Genomic DNA, 12,879 nt, shown 5'->3' on the forward strand with positions numbered 1-12,879 from the left:
TGAACATGGTACCATAAGCCTGTGAGCATTAATAAACGTTGGGAGATGTGCCACACAGTGTCACTGGCCTTCCAGAACCTCTGAATGATGGAGAACTCTGCAGAGGCCAACATGTGGTTGGAAAACCCTGGACTGTAAAGAAAAGCAACTCCCTTTTCAAGAAGGTCTCAAGACAGTTTCCTGATTCAGCTGCGTCTTTAGCTCCTCTGACATCTGGAGAGGAAGACAGATGTTCAATAAGAATAAAGCATAAATCAGCAAGAAACTTGGTAAAAATCATTAAGACAATAGGCAAGAACAGGGGAGTTAGAACCCTGGTCCAAGAACTCCATCCCTTAAAGAAGATGTGGTATATATAAACAGTGGAATGTCATTCAGCCATAAAAAAGGAAACCTTGCCGTTTGTGACAACATGGACGGACCTTGAGGGCATTATGCTAAGTGAAATAAGTCAGACAGAGAAAGACAAATACTGTATGGTCTCACTTATATGTGGACTCTAAAAAAACCCCAAACACATAGATACAGAGAACAGATTGGTAGTTTCCAGATGGAGAGGGGGTGGGAAGAGTGGGTGAAATGGGTCAAAGTGGTCAAAAGGTACACACTTCGTTATAAGATAAATGAGTCTTTGTTACGGACTTAGTTGGGATGTCATGTACAGCATAGTGACTTAGTTAACAATACTGTATTGCATATTGGAAAGATGCTAAGAGAGTAGTTCTTAACAGTTCTCAGAAGAAAAACAAATTTTTAAGTATTTGTGGTGACAGATGTCAACTAGACTTATTATGGTGACCATTTCGTTATGTATACAAAGATCAAATCGTTATGTGGTACCCCTGAAACAACTACTATGTTATATATCTGTTATTTTTCAGTTAAAGGAAAAGAACTCCATCCCCTGCTCTGCTCACTTCTGCTCCTCTTCAACAGACCTGATTTTGAAAAAGAAGAACAATAGGAAGGGGAGAAACAGGAAAGTACCCTTCAGCATTGTTCGCCCTAACGTGAGACTCACTGAGGAGGCCCTCATTGCTCTAACTGCACGTGAACTGACCGTGGACCTTCTTGACCCTGGGGTTGGTGACAGCAAGTGCGGGCCTCACCACCTTGATGGTTTAGTTTCAAAATCCAAAGCTGTTCTTCTGACTTTGTCACTAAACCAGACATTGGCCCGTCGGCCCTTTTATGGAAGTGCCAGCCTTGAGCTAGGAAGTCTCCTGGGCCCAAAGATTACAGCGTGAGCTCTCGATAGGTGGTTGTTATCATTTGTAGTAAACATTTTAAAATAGCCCTGAAATGCCTTGACAATAGGCTTAGATATTTTAATTTCCATTTAAGCAGGGGCAGGGGTTGGTATGCTGTTTGAAGTTTCGTGGTGTTATAAGACACTTGAGAAATACGTGTGGCGAAATATTCCAGGTATGTTTAAATCATCATTTATTGCTTATTCTGTTGTGCCGTCAAAGAATGTTTTGTTAAGAAGGTCACAGGGATTTGACTGACTTCTGCTTGACTGAAAAGTGTAGTGGAAAACTCTCTTCTCCAGGTTGAAAAAGAAATTAGTCACAGGGGTTGTTTGCACTTTTCGCTTAGAGAAGCGAGGCCTCTCCAGCAGCGGACAGGGGAAAAGCGGGGCTCCACTGTGAAAGCATACTCAGCTTGTGGGGAGCTGAGCTGAAACTGCTCCCTAAAGTTATTGACATTCCATGAAACCAATACCCAAGGTTAGTGGTCCAACAATATGGATGTATTAATTTTAAGTTAGCTTATTTTATTTCTAACTAGTGTAGTTATGAGAATTGGACAAAATATATACAACAATAAATTTGAATAGGACTCAAGGATTTAAAGTGAAAAAGTGAAAGTCTTAATTCTCTGCCCCACACGAGTCCCACTGCCCAGATATAACTACTAAATTTTATCCTTTCAGAAATTGGCTATACATATACAACTATTCAATACAATACATCTTTTATATGAATTTTTGAAAGACTTGGCCAGTTTCTTTAAATTATCTTAATTACAAAAACAATATACACCTTGTAAAAAATCTTCAAGCAAAATCTGTTTTTAAAAAAAAAGCACAAGACGGGCTGGCCCCGTGGCCGAGTGGTTAAGTTCGCGCTCCGCTGCAGGCGGCCCAGTGTTTCGTTGGTTCGAATCCTGGGCGCGGACATGGCACTGCTCATCAAACCACGCTGAGGCAGCGTCCCACATGCCACAACTAGAAGGACCCACAACGAAGAATATACAACTATGTACCGGGGGGCTTTGGGGAGAAAAAGGAAAAAATAAAATCTTTAAAAAAAAAAAAAAAAGCACAAGACTTTAGATTTATGCATATTGAATTTTATTTCCTTCCACTGAAAAATGAATAAGGCACTCTGCTGGAGAATATATCTGAATTGAGGAAATATAACTCAATGTTATAAAAGCATCAAAGTATTAAAATAAGCTTTCATTTTGTTTTAGATCTCTTTAAAAATGCCAGCAAAACATTTAAGGCATTCTTGCTTAAAAGTGCTTTCATTTGATGATTCAAGTTCTGAGGTCCAGAATACTTCTCCATTTCCCCCGAGTCTTGAGTCTTCAGAAGTGCTGTGTTTTGAAAAACCTCTGAAGAGGGTTTCCTGTTTCTTTCCTTCTTTTGTTTTTCATATAGTTGGTGGAATTTTGTTATATAATACTGTGATTCTTTTGTTTTCCAAAATGAATTTAAAAATAAAGAAGTGTTAGGGGCTTTCCCAAATTAGCCGAAATTCTCCATCCTTTGTATTGTTACTCTGTGTCTCATTTTAGATCAGTAACTCCTTCTATAAAGGCCAAGTAAATTAAAGTGTATGGTTTTGGGGTATATGATTTTGACTGATTCTACATAGTAGACAAAATGCATGACTCCAGGATTAGCTTTCTCCACATGATCTGACTTGTTGGTGCCTTAGAGCCTCCGGGGTCCCCCCCTTCCTGGGCTCTGCTTAGCATTATTAATGGTTCCATTAATTTTCACATCAGGGAATCAGCTCTTAGTGAGGGAGGCTGAATCTATATCGTGCGTCAGTACAGGGGAGAGCCAGTTGAAGACGTTTTCAACACTACCTGTCCAAGAGGAGGCTTAGAGGCTTCTCTGCCGGAGCTGCCCAAATAGAGGGCCCTGGTGCAGCCCAGGTGTACCCCCCATGCTCTGGCGCGAGAAACACCTGGAGGGCTTGTTCAAACACATAAGTGGGCCCCACCCCCGGAGTTTCCGACGCAGTGGGTCCTTTGTAGGGCCCAGGAATTTGCAAGTTCCCAGGAGATGCTGCTGCCCTTGGTCCAAGTCACGCACTTTGAGAACCACTGGCCTAGCACCTCCGGAAGCCCTAGCCAAAGAAGAATGGATGATGGTTCGGCAGAGCTAGTGTGCTAGCTTTGTCTCTTGAGTACATACAGCCACTTCTGAGTTTCCACTGCTGACAGCAGGGAGAGGCATGTCAGGCCCCCAATGTGTGGAATGAGTATCCCTGTTTTATTTGTTCAGTGGGATGATGGGCCTTTAAGCACTCAATGCAAAATAGTGTCCCCACGGGCTTTGAGTTATAAGTCTCTCTTCTCTCTACTATTGTTTTGTTTTTCAGATTTTTTAGAAGATTATTATGATTAGTTATATCCTGCCCATTTAACCACTTTTCGCATTTCACTTTTCAAGTGAAATCATCCTTCTTGCATTTAACTAATGGAAAGTTATTCAACTTGCCAAGCAAGGTTCCACCGTCCCTGAGATAAATTTTCCGAAGAACTGGAAACTGTGCAGCTTGCATACAAGAAGCAGAATGGAAACGTTCAAATTTATGTTACTCTGATAGATATTTTCCACGGTTTGATATTTAAGTAATATCCATCACATTGTATCTGAAGACATCCATTTGACTCTGTAAGATGAGCAATTGCATTCAGGATTTCTTTTCATCTTGCTTTTAAGCTCCTCAAGTATTATTTAAATTTATTTTGTTTACAGCTCTTTAAAATAATTGATATCATTATCAGCAGCTAACATTAATGGGTGGTTATCATGTACCGACTATTGCTATGTGATTTACAGGTGTGATCCCATTTAACTATCACAACTACCCTAAGAATTATCATTTTCTCTGTTTCACAGACGCTTAAAACTAGAATGATTAGGGATTAAATGACTCTCCCAAGGTCCCAGCTAGCAAGTGGCAGGACAGAAACTCAGGTACAGAGCAATTCCAGAGCCCAAGTGCTCTCCCGTGAGGCGATCACACCTATTAAAACATACTTTTTAAAGAACTTTCTGTACTTGGCACCGGTAAATATTGGTCCTGCCCTCAAGAGCGTTCAGTCTAAAATAGCCTTACTGAACAGACAGTAGAGACACAACAGCTGAGCAAGCATTGAGAAAATGTATAAATTGAATATTAATATGTAAATACTCTGCACAGAAAAGAAGTTTTAGGAAAGTCATGTGTATGTGGGACAGGGCAAAGGGTATGTAATTTATTTTTCCCTCAAAATTTGGTTGATCTCAGGGAAGAATGTCTCAGGAGCTCCCTAAAATTGAAACATGAGGTCTTGGTAAACAGTAGGTTGAAAGGGCTTGTTGGGTATGGCACTTATTCTTGCAGAAGATTTCGTTGTGAGAGTTGAGTGTTTTCCACAGGGAATAGGCTCCAGCACTGTCTACTAAGACTTTCTATGATGATGGAAATGTTCTGGTAGCTGTGCTGGTCACTTGGTGCCCACCAGCCACATGTTGGCATCAAGCACTTTAAATGCAGCTGAGGAACTGAATTTCTAGTTTGAGCAAATTTTAACGAATTGAGATTTAAAGAGCCACATGTGGCTAGTGGCTATCATATCGGACAGCATCGGGACAGTAGAAGGCAACAGGAGGATTAAGTAGTAGGAAGCAGGAATGGAGGTTCACACACATGGACCTGCGCTTGGGTGTAGAAAGAAGCCCTTGTCAGCCCTCTGGAAGGACACTTGTTACAGCAATATGAGGAAGCTGAGGGACAACCAGAGGAGGTGTGGAGTTTCAGACATGAGACGACCAGGACAGACGCAAGACTGAATAGAGGGAGGAAGAGGAAAGGGCAAATTGAGACTTCTGTGGTGGGGAACATGGCAGGATTTGGCAGCTGACTGACTGTGGGTTGAAGTACAGTGGAGAGTGGCAGCTACGTCAAGGCTTCCAGCCCGGTGATGGGAGAATAGCTCCTTTTTGCAGTGTCTAATTTGTGTAGGTATAGGGACATCTAGCTGGAGGTGTCTTATAGACAGAGTGCGTATCCTGAGGCTACATCAGAGAACCAGGTTGGTAGATGGATAAATAGATTTAACATTGCATAGAGGTAATATTTAATCCGTGTGCACAGGTAATATTCAGAGTTGTTGTGTGTTTAAAAAATAGCAGGAAAGTCAGTGTGACTGGAGTGGGGTGAGCAAGCCAATCGTGGTAGGAAATGAAGTTGGAGGGGTAGCCTTATAGGCTACTGGGCTCCCAGGAGCCGTACAGTCCATGTAAAACTTTGGATTATGTTCTAAGTGTGATGGGAATCCTTTGGAAAGTTTTAGAAGGAGAATGAAAGAATTTCATTGGACTTTGTAATGCAAGAATTTCATTGGACTTTGTAAATAACAGCTCTGAATGAGGTACAGAGAATAGACTTTAGTGAAAGAGTAATAGTGGAAGCCAGGCACTCGCTCAGGTTAATCCAGTATTTCAGGTGAGGACGGTGATGGCTTGGACCAGGATAGCAACAGTGGATGTGGAGACAAGTGGTTGGATTCTGGAAATATATTTTCAAGGTGAGTCGACAGGATTTGTTGTTGGATGAGATGTGTGGTGTGAAAGATAGAGGATTCAGGGATGATTCCAAGCATTTGCCCTATGCAACTGATTGGTATCGTTTACTGAGACGGGAAACACTTGAAGAAGTACCAGGTTACAACCAAAATCAAGAATTGAGTTTTGGGCATATTAAGCCAGAGATGCCTATTAGACCTCCTAGTGGGGCTATCAAGTAGGCAGTTGAACATGTGATTCTAGAGTTGTCTCATGATTAGATGAGTTGTGGTTATTAAGGTTTTTAGGGGAAGGAAGGAGCCAGAAGAGACAAAGAAGCTGAGTGACAAGAGTATTCAAGAGTGGGACAGAGGTTTTAGGAAATGGGAAGTCACAGGATCCTGTTTTGGAGTGGAGGCTTTGACCCAGGGGAGGAACATGCCAGTCTGGTTATGGTGCTGTTGAAACAGAAACGGTGGTTTCCAAAGGGACCAGAGTAGTGTGGTGGTGATCGCTGGGAGAAAGTCCTCGCTGGGAGGCTTTGGTATAGTTCTCAAAGAAGGGAGAAGGTGGGGCGAGGAAGAATGGGAGATGTAGAATTTAAGATTTAGTCGAGTGCCAACATGGCAACTGGCTAGAAGTCAAGCTAAAGCATGACTTTGTCACGGTGTAAGTGAGTTGTTGCCAGCTCCTTGTGCATGAAAGCATTTTTGGGCTATTTAATCAAATTTTTATGCCTCAGGGTTGAATAACAGAGTGGGAAGTGTTGACTTAAATTGTTTTTTCAAGCAAGCATAAATGTCAGAATTTAGAGAATTGTATGCTGAAAAAAGATTATTTTAGAAGAGGGAACTTTTTTTCTACTTGTCCTCGTTTGCCTATGAGTATTTGTCACACATAATCATTTTGCCTGCTTTTATAAATGTAGGATTTCCATTTACATAAAAATAAGTATTTCGTATTTTTTCCCATTAAAATGACCAGTGTTGATATATTCAGTATTCGTTCCTCATCTATTTAGACTTTTACCCGTTAGAATGATTACTATAAAAAACCCCAAGGTTTTCTGTCATAGTTGCTGACTTACAATGCACCAGTAGGGCCATGGAAGGGGGCCTGGGGACTGTTTGCTTAGGGAATGCTTATTCCAGAGAGAAGTCTCTCGTCTTCACTGATCCTCACCTGACAAGGTCGACAGAAGAGAAGTGAACGAGAGTGAATTAAGTCAGTCAGACTCACAACTTTATCAGACAAAAGGCTTGGAACAGGGGTTTACATATTGTTTCTAGAAAAACCTTTACATCGTTTATTGATTCACCAGTGCATCCTGTTCCTGAAGCTGTATGAGTAATTAATAATTGCTTAAATAGGTAAAATTAGAATTCCTTCCATGATCCTGTTTATGGACAAGGATCCTCATGTTATTGGCTAGTGTTTTTTCCCTTCTCGCATTTGTTGGAATGGCCCCATTGTCGAAGATCTGGGGGCATTAGTTGTCAGTGACTCAATCTTGTCCTCTTTGTCTCATTACAGTGGCTCCTGCGACTGGATTACTTATGTCTTGTGGGTTGGCAGTGGGGAAGAGGACTTCCTTCTGACACTTGTGCTCAAGCAGCTGTTTCTCTTTCTCCAAAAACGCCAGTTTCCCCAGCCCCCTGCTGGTTCCTCCCTGCTGAGAGGCCAAAATATGCCAAAGTCACTGCGAGACCAAGTTTATCCTGTGACAGTGCAAATGACTCCCATGCCTTTTCTGCCCTCAAGCTTTTCCCAACGTAAGCTTTCATCCTCTTTGTCAAGAGCTTATTTTGTCATCTTGCTTCCTTTCCCTATAAATAATCCATTTTTCCCCACCAGATTCATAGAACAGAGGCGTGCTCATGTCATATGTGTGCACTGGGCATTCTCTCGGTGTTTTTACTTGCTTGACCTTTTAGTTCTTTGCTCTCATCCCTATCAGGATCTCCAAGCTGAGGTCATGGAAGGTCGGAGTTAAAAATGGTATTGACTGAATCTATTTCATCAGAAAACCAAGCACCGTGCTATCTCGACATCCGCAGAAGTTTTACCCTGTCTGAAGTGACCCTTGCCACACATTTGCTTTGCTGTTTTCATTTCAATGTTTCGAGGCCCTGGGGATGGGGAGGAGCTGTAAAGAAGAACAACCCGAGAATGGCAGATGAGCTCAGATGATCCGTAACTTTTTGGCCTTTCTCTTGGTTTAGAATTCCTCAAGACTATTATAGTGACTTATTTCACTTGACTCAGAATACCAGTGGTTTGGAGCTCCTTAAGTCACTTACAGAAGGGACAAATGGTTATGGTGTCTATCAACTTGCTGCTTATGGAAATGCCTTTTATTATGATGTTCAGAGTAAAGAGGGGGTGAAGTGGACACTAACTTGATGAGATTTCACAATCGCTCGTATTCGCACTCAAGGAGTTCAGCGTGACATGAGTCATGACGTAAAATGACTAGTTCTCTACTTCTATTTGGTTTGACACATTCAGTCGTCATTTAACCAATTTTCTCGATGGGATGTGAGCTTATGCTTTCTAAGGATGAATGAATGCCTTGCAATTAATGGTTGGTATGTTGGAATTTAAGCATATTAAAGGATTCATTCTTTTTTAAAACTTACTAATAAATATGCACTACTCACAACGAGATTTTAAAAATAATCTCTTCTGAGTGATTAATATGTATATGTAGTCCTGGGATATCTTATTCTGAGATTTCCATAGTATGTATATTGATGCATTTTCCTTTAATAAAGAATACTTTATACATATGTATACATATATCTCTGTGTATATGTATATATACATATATATTCTAAAGTGGTAATATATTCATCATAGAGTATTCTGCTTAATCTTTATTTGACCACTGAAGGCATCCCAAGTTTGGAAGGGCCATTGGTATTTCCTCATAAACAGAGTCCTAGGCCTTGGCTCTTGTGTAGACATCCGAGGAAACACCATGGCAACCTTCCTGTGCCCGTCGCGGTAACTGTGTTCACCATCCAGAACATTATTCCTTATGGCTAATTCACCTTGGTCCTCTTTTCCTCTCTTTTCCATTTGAAGGTTTAGAAGATAAATTACACTCAAGAGTTAGAGTTTCTCCGTAAGGTCACGCCACAAGCTGTAGAAAGAAAACCAGAAAGTTGCACTTCCTATCTTTAATTTAACTTAATTATCTTTACCTTTATCTTAATTCCTGGCCTGTGCTAAACCTCTTAGGATCTATGTCCACCTCATATGATGAGCCAGAATTCTGCTTGTTTCAGTGGACTGGAGAGAACTGTGGCTGTTATACCTCCATTTGCATGTTTCCTGGCCATATAATAAAAATGGTAAAAGAATGAAGTGGTCAGATCCCTAACCTTTCCATTTCTTTGCTTTATAAATGAATAACAGTGATCTACTAGTGAAAGAATGTAGCTAACCAGTGTCATTTGGGATCTTCTAAAGTAGTGCGGAAACTCTGCATTCTTCAGACCAACTTGTGGCATGCCAGCACATTCCTCTCCGATGAGGTGGAGGAATACTGGTGGCCGGGCTGGGATTTGTAGGGCTAGGGCGGGGAGCTGCTGTTTAAAAATACATTTAATTATATTCCTTCTCTGCAGTAATATTGATACCATTTTTAGCCCATTACAGATACTGTGATTTTCATTTAAATCACGTCCATTATCTTATTGACCTACTTTTTATTTTGTAATCAAAATGTTCTATTTTTGGATAGCTTCGCCCAGAATCTTTTCTTAAAAGGTTACAGACCCTTGGTGGAGTTTTTTTTTCTTCCATATCTGCATATGGATGGTCTGCCTCTGTGTTCACTGTATTATAGAAAATGCTACCATATTGTTCTTGTTAAGAGTGTGGCCTTTCTCTATTTAATTTGGCAGGATGCCATGGGACCTCACATCTGGTGACTTTTTTTTGGTAAATGGGTGGAGAGAGAGTTAAGAAATTCTCTTTCTATTCAAATGATAAGCAGAGGTCTGGATTCTCTTTTCTTCCTCCTCTTTCTTTGCTCTTTCTCTGCTCTTCTGCCCTTTCTCTTTTTCCCAGTGTTCTCTTCTTTACTCCCCAACCCTCTCTCCTATGCTGTAACCCTCATACAGATCTGTACTCACGCATGCTCTCTCTCACATGCTCTTTGTGAGACCCTACTTATTTCAGGTCTTTGTCTTGTCGATGTTTCTTTCCCTGCTCTTTTCTTACTGCCCTCTTCCTTCCCTTCGCTTTCTTGCTGTCAGCAATATAGGCCCATTTCTTCATTTCTCTGCTCTGGCTGGAAGCTCGCTCTGGGAGAACCCCACTGGAGATATTCCTGGGGCTCTGTTCATCAGCAAGTCTTTCCTCAGTGTCTGACCAGGGCCTTGGGACCCCTGGGAACTTTGCAGTTTCCCTCAAGGTTTTCTTTTAATATCATTTCTCACCATCCTTCTTGACACATGAAGGTACCTTGCACTTTTCTCCTGACAATGAATAGAAACAGAGAATCTTAGGATTTAGAGTGACTGACCATCTCATTTTGCAGGTGGGGAAGCAGAAGATATGAGAATGGTATCTCCTGAGATTTTAAGGCAACTTACTGGCAGAACTGAGTCAACATACATCTCCCGCCTCCTGTTTTGGGGTTCTCTTCTCAGCACTCTCTTTCTTCGCTAGGAAGTCATGTAGATGTTGTGTCTGGTTTCTTTCAGTGCTCATTTTTCTCGATCACTCTTAGCCTTCCCAGATTTGTTAGGTTCAAATGTATTTTAGAGTAACTGAGCCTTAGGTGTGTCACTTTCTTGTCAAAAGAAGACACAAAGGGTGAAGTGCAGTGATAAGAGTCTCGCTGGGTTTTTGGGGATTTTCTCAGGATTAGTATTTTGCTCCAGGTCCTTTCTGTTGATGTATTCATTCCTAAGAACCGGTAGATGACTACGACACATAATATTCGAGCTTGAACTCCTTCCTGCCTAACTGGAGTCTCCCTATTACTCAGGAAACCACATTTAAGCTGTGTCCTGAACTCTGCCCAGCGTATCAGCTCAGCCAGGAAGGATAGGGAATTCCTACTCATGGCAGCCACTTGGGGACTAAGGGAGTAACTGGAGGTCAGGTGAGAGCTTAGCAAGGAGGTCAGCAGCACAGGATACTTTTCAGCCACTGAGATGGTCTCTTTGTTTTCTAAATTTTCACTGTGATTGAGGCAAAACCCAGGATGTCAGTCTCCTGGGCCAGTGACCCTACACTTTGGGACTTTATAATCTAACAACAATTTTTTTAATTGAGGAGGATCAACATAGGGTTGTTAGCTTTTATCTTGGGAAGAAAGGATATTAAAAACAGTAATAATAAAATTGCCTTATAATGTTATAATCCTTTCATAAAAGAAAAGATATTCAACACCAGAAGTAGGAAGAATATAGTCTCAGAATATGGGATAGTTCTCTATACCACACACATATAGCTTCTGGAAAAATTCATATTGTATTGTTCAGATTTTTCATATTTAGCCACAAGCCAGCATAAATTTTGCCCCAGAAGCAGTGCTGATCTGTGATACTTGGGAACCACAAGCCTTCACTCCATGGCTGGTAATCCCCTGTCCCTCTCTCCAGGGAGAGTACAGAGGACACGTGAGGAGGATGGCATATAGAGCCTCTCATCACTGTCTGGCACATACATAGTAAATGCTCAGTAAATGATGCTTATTTTTATTCTCTCCTGGAGAAGTAAATTAGGCTGGATGTCTATTTCAGGTTGGACTTCAAGGGACACTGCTCTTCTTTGGCTTTTTTCATTGTAGACTAGGGTCTGATCTTCAGCTTTGCAGATCTGAAATTTGATTTGATCAGCTACCTCATGGATGGTCTGTAAAGACTTACACTGCCCAAGTTCACAGGATGCTAATCTATAAGGAAAAATGCCAGCTTATTATTTTGTGGATAAAAGATATGGTTTTCAAAGACCACATCAATGGCTTGGTCTTCCAAATCCCATATCCTCCCCACAGTGGGGGAGAGGTGGGATGGTTGCTGGGGTGGCAGTCACGATGTCTACTTTCCTTGGAGAACACAGAATCAAAGCATAGGAATTGGTTGACTGAGTTTATTCCAGCAAGAGTAAGGTAGAGCCCATTTTATTTCACTGGCATTGCTTTCTCTCTCTTTCCATTGGACATTCCTCTTCCTTGAGAGACAGTAAAGCATAGTGGTTAAGAGCAGAGGCCCTGGAGACAGAAATGCCTGGGTGGGAATCTAGACTTTACCTCCTACTAGTCTGTGACATTGAGCAATCTATTGGACCTCTCTGTGCTTTAGTTTTGTCATCTGTAAAATGGAGATAATAATAGAATTTGTCACACAGGTTTGTTTTGATAAGGAAAGGGGTTGATACATCTAAAGTGCTTAAGAGTGTCTGGCGTATAATAAATGATCAAGTATTTATTATTATTAATAATATTACTGAGGAAGCTAGTTTTGCGGTAGACATGGAAAAATGAATAAAAATCAGATGGGCAGAATTTGTTAGATTTTTACTTTTTAACTTTCGTTACTGTAGAATTCAGCTCTCCAATAATTTCTGGCTTCTGTTTTCACCCTTTGTCATTTCAATAGATTTTCGTATCATGTCACTCTGTCTAGATTGTTTTTCACTGGCTACATTTTGGGTTGGCTATTCTCTGTTGACATGTGGTGAGATACTTTGGTCTGAAGCTGTCAGAGTCTTCTCTCCCCAGGGGGCCCCTTTGGAGAGGCCTCTGTTCTGGGTGTGACAGTCCCTGAAGGGTCTCTTCCCTGGGTCACCACTCCTTGGCTTTTCCCTCTCAAGTATGGACTTTGATTTACTTGCTGGTGGTAGGAGATGCCCCTGGCTCCTGATAGACAGGCACACAGCTGTCTGCTGAGGTACTGAGAGATGCTGAGGTGCGTGCACAGATGTCCTTTAAAATAAGAAGCAAGGATAACAGTAAAACTGATTCTGTGACTAGCTTTTTATGTGCTTCCTCATGCTTTGCCAAGCCCACAGGGCAAGGTGACAAATACTGATTTTTTTTCCCATTTCTCCATCCCCTGGAGAAG

At 41.4% G+C, this 12,879-nt stretch overlaps 1 protein-coding gene across 16 annotated transcripts in view; it reads left to right on the forward strand.

Annotated features, from left to right (window-relative positions):
• The window catches only part of SAMD4A (sterile alpha motif domain containing 4A), a 203,093-nt gene that overhangs the window by 65,166 nt on the left and 125,048 nt on the right, over positions 1 to 12,879 (forward strand). For 2 of the 16 annotated variants that reach the window (XM_023627765.2, XM_070249518.1), the window contains exons 1-2: positions 882 to 1,425; positions 7,328 to 7,566. The exons of 13 other annotated variants lie outside the window; for them this stretch is intronic. In XM_023627765.2, the coding sequence (XP_023483533.1) occupies positions 7,482 to 7,566 (85 nt within the window). In that variant the 5' untranslated portion in view covers positions 882 to 1,425; positions 7,328 to 7,481. Of the gene's footprint in view, positions 1 to 881; positions 1,426 to 7,237; positions 7,567 to 12,879 lie in introns of those variants that run through there. One more of the 16 variants, XM_070249526.1, reaches the window with a different exon arrangement.

Source organism: Equus caballus, chromosome 24 (genome assembly GCF_041296265.1).
Source record: "Equus caballus isolate H_3958 breed thoroughbred chromosome 24, TB-T2T, whole genome shotgun sequence".
Classification (NCBI taxonomy): domain Eukaryota; kingdom Metazoa; phylum Chordata; class Mammalia; order Perissodactyla; family Equidae; genus Equus; species Equus caballus.